The 6,756-nt window shown below is 39.1% G+C and overlaps 1 protein-coding gene across 2 annotated transcripts; it reads right to left on the bottom strand.

The window, feature by feature from the left end:
• Nucleotides 1–209: 209 nt before the first annotated feature.
• LOC132768360 (17-beta-hydroxysteroid dehydrogenase type 6-like) lies at nucleotides 210–5,263 on the bottom strand. Of its 2 annotated transcripts, XM_060764173.2 has the most exons (6): nucleotides 4,951–5,263; nucleotides 3,872–4,130; nucleotides 1,815–1,972; nucleotides 894–900; nucleotides 816–844; nucleotides 210–394 (listed from the first exon to the last, which is right to left on the bottom strand). In XM_060764173.2, the coding sequence occupies exons 1-6, from the start codon at nucleotides 5,261–5,263 to the stop codon at nucleotides 210–212; spliced, it is 951 nt and encodes a 316-aa protein (XP_060620156.2). The 2 variants fall into 2 exon arrangements, with proteins under 2 accessions (XP_060620156.2, XP_060620157.2); XM_060764174.2 differs by lacking the exons at nucleotides 816–844; nucleotides 894–900 and having other exon boundaries at nucleotides 210–427.
• Nucleotides 5,264–6,756: the final 1,493 nt, after the last annotated feature.

Here is a 6,756-nt window from a genome sequence, read left to right as displayed (position 1 = left end):
TCTATGCAGACAATTATGTCATAATGAGCTAAAACAGTATTTAAGACTTTTGATAAAAATATATAGCAAAAACCTTATTATGATTGACACATCAATGGTCATAACTAAGAGCAGCATCTCATTAGGAGAGATATATGTATATGTATGGAGGTTATGTCCCACCTACTTGATTTATTGACTTATTTGCAAAGCATTTTAGACAAGATTGATTACAATGCCAGTGCTGGCTTTGGCATAAAGCGAGCCAGCACAAAATCTGACACAGCTGTTGGCAAATAAGACATAGGAAGGTGGAAGTATTTTGCGTCTCGACCTATAGAGTAGCGAGTGCGAGGGTAGCGGGATGTCAAGGCATGTTCTATGCTGTCGGTGACCAGCCAGTTGTTGTTGTTGGCTCTCTTTGAGTGATCCCGGAGCAATTTGCAGCCTGCATGTGAAAAAGAGGAAGGAAAGAAGTAGTGCAAGATTAGGTCTGACCTAGATTGGGTCTGGATTACATTTATCTGAAGTTATTTGGCACAGCATCAAAAATAGTTCAATTATCCAGATGGTATATTTTCTAAATATTTTAAAATAGCAGCATGTAAAGAAGACTCCAGAAGGAAGAAGAAAGGGAGGAGAGATACGAGAAATAGGTCTAGGTTCAAACTGGAGCAAGAATTTCATCAGCACTTTCCAATTATAGTACTTGAGTTAAAGAAAAGTTGAAGAGTCAATATATTAGATATATACAATCAATATTTTTCCTCCTGCTTGGTTTCTTTTGTTGGCTCCTTGTTAATGTCAATAATGTTTTAAAGGAAAGGAAGGCAAACCACATCTCAATATCCCTTGTATAAGAACACTCTTTACATTTGTGGGATAACATAAGTTGATAGGTGACTTGAAGGAACATGTACACTTTTTCCTTTGATTTTATCAAAGTCGTGGTTTAAATGTGGCTTATACAGATTCTGTAGCTCTACAAGTCTGCAATTAATTTCCATGTGAAGGGCATCAGATCTGTAAATTGTTTAAAATTGTTTTTTTTAGGGGGGGGGGGAGGACAACAAGCACAAACTCTTATGGTGTTTCTGCTTCCCAGTACCAGTCAGTGATAGGGCAAAATACAGATGTTCACAATTTGATCTGATTTCAGTTTTGTGTCAGATCTGTCCAAACAAAAATGAACTGGAATATTGTCTAATCCAAACCATTAAACAGGACCCTAAGCAGGTGGGTGAAGTTTGCACAGCCTGTGAAAATATCCATGATACTTTAAGAATGACATTTTAGTAAGATGCTCTCCTACTTTTATTTTTGCTTCTGAGACACTTCAACATACCTGATGGTTTTGGAAAATGAATCCATGCTGGGTTTTATGAAATCTACTCCTGATTTTATGGGAACTACCCAAGGTGTCAAACCATAAGCTCCAAAGGAGCCCCCGGTGGTGCAATGGGTCAAACCCTTGTGTCGGCAGGACCGCTGACCAGTGGTTCAAATCCAGGGAGAGTGGGTTTAACTCCATCTGTCAGCTCCAGCTCCTCATGCGGGACATGAGAGAAGCTTCTCACAAGGATGGTAAAACATCAAACACCCAGGTGTCTCCTGGGCAATGTCCTTGCAGATGGCCAATTTTCTCACACCAGAAGCAACTTGCAGTTTTTCAAGTAGCTCCTGACACAAAAAGAAGCCCCAAAGAAGTTCATCACATTGGACAGCTCCCATTAGCCTTTGTGCTGCAAAGGCTAGGAAAAATTCACCTCTCAAAAGCAATGAATGCAATGACATTGCCCACCTTTAGCACAACTTTGATGTAATTTTTTACTCACAGGTCTCCATGTATTGCTGCCCATAGGCGTCTTTGGTGTCAGAAGGCACCTGGCTCCATGCCGTTTGGAAGGCCTCTACAATATTGTTCTGAATGGGTGTAGCAAAACCACCAGGCTCTATAATACTGACTTGAACCCCAAAAGGACGGAGCTCTCGCCTGAATAAATAAAAAGGAAAAGATCACCATTTCCAGTTCACATATAATAATAACCTTTCTACGGGGAAGTGATTTGTATATGTACTGTGATTTCAGAGGAAGGAAACTGCAAAGCCATCTCAGAATGTTTGTTGCCTAAGAAAACCCAATGAAATTATGGGACTGCCATAGGTCAGAAGGCAACTTGAAGGCACTTACACAGAAGTCCCATTGCAACCCTCAATGAGGCTTAAGTGCTAAGAATGAACATGCATAGGATGACAGCCAACACAAAGTTTCTGAAACTTCATCCAGCACCAGGGCATTGGGTAGACCGTGAACAAGGTGGGAAATATTGGGCTACCTCCTATTCATGAAGGAATGCTGAATATGAGACTTAAGGATTTCTGTTTGGCAGTTTTTCAATCTTATTTGTACTTTTCTCAGTTGTTTTCCCACTCGCCTTAATCAACTCAAAATGTTTTTTGGTTTTCTTTTCCTAAGGTCTACACATCATTAATTACAAATGACAGATACAAAGATTTTTCAGTTAAACCTTTCTTATGCACTTGCATCCTATCTTTTTTAATTTCCCTGATTTTGTTTCTTTTACCCCTTCTATGTCTTACTCATTGTTTTCCATTCTTTCTCTTTCTCCCCTTGTTGGTAGCTTCTGAGTAATGTCCTTTCCTTCTTCCCTCTCATAAATCTTGCCCATGCTCATCTTGTCTCTTTTTCTTTGTTCTCTTATTTCTTCCCCTTATACAGTGATACAGCCCCCTTGCTCTTTGATATGTTTGCCCACATTCATATGTCATCTCTCTCTCTCTCTCTTTTCTGTTAGTCCACCTCTCTCTCCCTCTATTACTCATATGTCTTCTAATGCATGCTGTTGTTGTTGTGTGCCTTGTTTCTAATCTATGGCTCCCCTAAAGCAAACCTATTAAGAGATTTTCTGGGGCTGAGAATATGTGACTCCCCCAAGGGGATGTCCTTGGCCAAACAGGGAATTGATCCCTCATCTCCAGAGCTGTTATCCAAAGCAATGTAGTAGCTTAAATTTTCATATTGACTTCAAGCCCAAGAAACGTTCTATTTCAAGAGTAGCAGCAAATAGAGTAAATGTACAATCGCAGAACATGAAATCATTAATAGTCTGCTGCTTTTATAATACATCTAGAATATATATCTTGAGGGTGATTTGTCTAACAATAGGGCCAGTTCTGACTTTCCTGCAAAAGTAAAAGGAAATAACTTTAATCATAATGGGATTCTAGTTTGATGTCTGGAATACTTCTTTTAAGTAGATGACATAGTTAATATTAAAATTAAAAAGACTAATACTATGATTAAGTATAGCACATCTTCAAATGCTTCTACAATCTTGTTAAAGCATGCAAGAAATCAGTTAGTGTCTGTGTGTCAACTGTAAAATAAGATGCATGAAGCTGATTGCTCAGGCTACACCCAGGGAGATGGCTGAGCCTGTGACTTTTGGTTACTGTTACATTTTCAGGCTTGAGCTATGCAAGTGCATGCAGAGAGCACAGAGAGAAAGCAGAGAGAGACAGATTTTGGAGTGTGCTCTCGCTTCATGAGCTGCTGAAGGAGTTCATCTACATAGACAAAGAAAGGCCATTTTAAACCTCTCATAAAAGGACATTATGTGAGTCAATGCAACTGATCACATGATTGTAAATATGGTGATCTGAATTATGAAGAGTAAACTACTTGTTCTTTATTGATCATCTGTGAGGCATATTTTCTTTCCCTGGTATGGCAGTGTGTGGGCAGATCCAAAGTGATCTACCCGTGGTTTATTTTACATTATGCCATAAATCTTGCATCATTCAGTGTAAGGAAACACTCTGTGACTTGAAATTTGGATGGAGGAAAACCCAAGCTGGGGATCTTCTTTACCTCAGACAATCAGAGAAGGCTTCCACGCCATACTTGGACAGGCAGTAACCTCCTCCAAAGTACGATAGTCTTCCTGCCACGCTGGACATGTTGACAATCCTCCCTCTGGCTTTTCTCAACAGAGGTAGGGCGTGCACTGTCACATCAATAACCCCAAAGAGGTTGATATTTATCACCTTCATAAAGTCTTCCTTGGTCAGCCATTCATTAGGAGCTTGGGGTACAGCTATGCCCGCATTATTTACCAATCCCCAGAGTCCTGCATGAAGAGAGAATTTCTTAATTTAGGGTTGCTTTTTCATTTCGCCTCCCATTTTTGGTAGCCTTTTCAACACTGGCTGAATGGACCCAGAGTCTCAAAAGCCTTGTGAACTTTGTGAAAGAATCTTGCTTTTCTAACAGCCTGTGTAATCTTTAACTTAGACAACTTTAATTGCTAATCACTGCAAAGTTAATTGTTGCCTACACTTGTCAACTTATATTACAGATGAAAAAGTGTGGGTTAGATTAACATTGCTTTCCCACTACACTATTATAGCAGTTTGACACTACTTTAACCGCTGTTGCTTGACCTGTGGAATCCTTATAGTTTATGGCGTATTTAGAATGATCTGTCAGAGACCTCAAGGGCCTTCCCAAACTACAAATCCCAGGATGCTGTATGATAATGATAGTTGTTAATGTGGTATCAAATTGATATAATTAGATAGTGTAAAAAGATTTGATCATCATTTCAAGGTGGATATCATCTTCTATCCTGTCTTTTTCAACTACCTATTTTTGGACCACTCATTGGCATGAATATTACTTATGAGTTCCAACATTTTCAGAAGTACAGCATGGAGCCTGATAGATTAAGGGAAAATGCCACACTTAGAAGTTGAAAAAATGAAGGTGAAGTTTTTAGTTCATTGGCAAAGCTCTGCCTCTGAGCTCTTGAGGCAGGATTCGTTGGTTTACAGCTGAGGACTGGCGTCCACATTGCTCTGTCCTGCATATTATCTGTTCCAGAAAGGGGAAAAAGTATTTTCAAAGGACTTCCATTTTGGGGGAAAAATTGAGAAAGTCCACTACTGTACCTTTATTCCCAACACATCCTTTCACCCACTCAGTTGCTGCAGCCACGCTTTCTGTGCTGGTGACATCCAAGAGCGTGGTTTTCAGCCTTTCTGATGTGACCTTTTCCAGTTGATCTGCCCCTTTCTGGGTGAGACAACCTGCCAACACTCGCATGCCCTGGGCATCCAGCTGCCTGGCGAGATGGTACCCAAACCCAGAATCACAGCCGGTAATGAACACATATTTCTCTGTCAATTTCTCCACAGTCTGTCTCTCCCGGAACCATCGGCAGAGGAAGTAAAACCCCAAGAGGGCAGCCAGGTAGAGCCACATCTCTATAACCTGCAGGGAAGACGTAACAATTATGGGGAACACAGGACTCTTCTAATGAACATTGTATATATCAATGTATCAATGTATATCAGCCCAATTCTACTCAAAGTGATTGTCACCAATTTCATGACAGTCACTGAGCTTTTAGCTTCACCCATGGTAAGTTTCCAGGAAGGAAAGAAACAGCTGTAATTAATGTGCACAAATATGATGCTAGTTTTAGGAATGCTAGATTTTTTTACCAATCCCACATAACAGATAACTTGCGATGTACTGATCTAGTATTTTTTAGTAATATGAATGTATAATCACAATCTTGAAGGTAAAACTTCTCACCAAAATTAAATTCCTGCTTTATCAGGGGCCCTTGTCACTAACATTGGATGTTACTTTTAGTACATGCATTATTTTCTTGTGATCATTATATTATATAGGGGGAAATAGAGGATTCTTTCACTGTCAGTTAGTAGATTTGGTTTATTGAGAATTTTTTTGGGGGGGGATTCGATAACAGAAATGAAAGGGACATGAAGAAGTCGTAACTTTAATCACTTGTTGCTCCAGGGACTCTGAACTCTATTCTCCCATGAAGCATTGCTTCTAAATAATGACTTTGGAGTCATATTACGACTCCTCAGAAATCAGAGCAATCACCATTAATAGAATGTGATATCTTCCGTGCAGACAGCAATAAACATGGAATAAGATAAGACTCCAAAGAATAAAATAAGATATAGATATTTTAAAAGGGACTTTAGAATATAATAAATATAGAATGTATGATAAAATACATGATGAATGCAATTAAAACCTCAGTTGTGCTAGTCTGGAAGGACCACAAGAAATGGTATATAAAAACTTGGTATAAAAATCTAGCTGACTACCTACTCCAAGATTATATTAGTAAAAGGAAAAGTTATTATAAGACGGGCCAAATCAGAAGGACCTGGGAGGCAAAGTGGAAGGGTCTCATTTCCAGAAAAAAGGGGAAAGATAGATATAAGGAGTTAAATAAGACTATCCTCATGATTGAACAATTGTAATAAGTTTAGTGTAAGATCAGCTATTTGGGTCTCCTCTAGAGCAGTGGGATCTGAGGGAAAGTCAAGTAAGCTTATTTTCTGAAGATTTTTTAAATTTTAAAAACAGAGTGCGTGGAGACTACACTGTGTCATGGGAAAAATCTGAAAACTGACAATTTCTGTAAAACTGGCAAGAAAATACAATGTTTGAAGAAGAATGAGAAATGGACGGATGTCCTTTATAATGCTATGGAACAAAATGCCATGGTAATATGATGCTTCCTCCCCGTCCCCACCATGGGATAGAGTTCTTAGCTTAGTGAATGCAAAGCTGGCTTTAAGACACATAGAAATGGAGATTGCAGAGTTCAAAAAAGTGCAGAGAAAAGAGACAAAATGAAGACAGGAGAAAATCTTATAGAAGCACAGTTTGCAGAACCTAGAATCATACAATCATTGAGTTGGAAGAGA

This window comes from Anolis sagrei, chromosome 2 (assembly GCF_037176765.1).
Source record: "Anolis sagrei isolate rAnoSag1 chromosome 2, rAnoSag1.mat, whole genome shotgun sequence".
Taxonomy (NCBI): Eukaryota; Metazoa; Chordata; class Lepidosauria; order Squamata; family Dactyloidae; genus Anolis; species Anolis sagrei.
The sequence above is the reverse complement of the archived record's forward strand: the minus strand, read 5'-3'. Positions and strand labels throughout refer to the sequence as shown.

What these genes read in the sequence shown, in the direction of transcription:
- LOC132768360 (XM_060764173.2), bottom strand. Translation starts at nt 5,263, where the DNA reads ATGTGGCTCTACCTGGCTGCCCTCTTGGGGTTTTACTTCCTCTGCCGA. An exon ending in AGGATGTGTTGGGAATAAAG is followed by an intron (nt 4,131 to 4,950) that starts GTACAGTAGTGG and finishes CTCTTCATGCAG; the next exon opens with GACTCTGGGGATTGGTAAAT. An exon ending in ACAAGGGATATTGAGATGTG is followed by an intron (nt 395 to 815) that starts GTTTGCCTTCCT and finishes ACTCAAAGAGAG; the next exon opens with CCAACAACAACAACTGGCTG.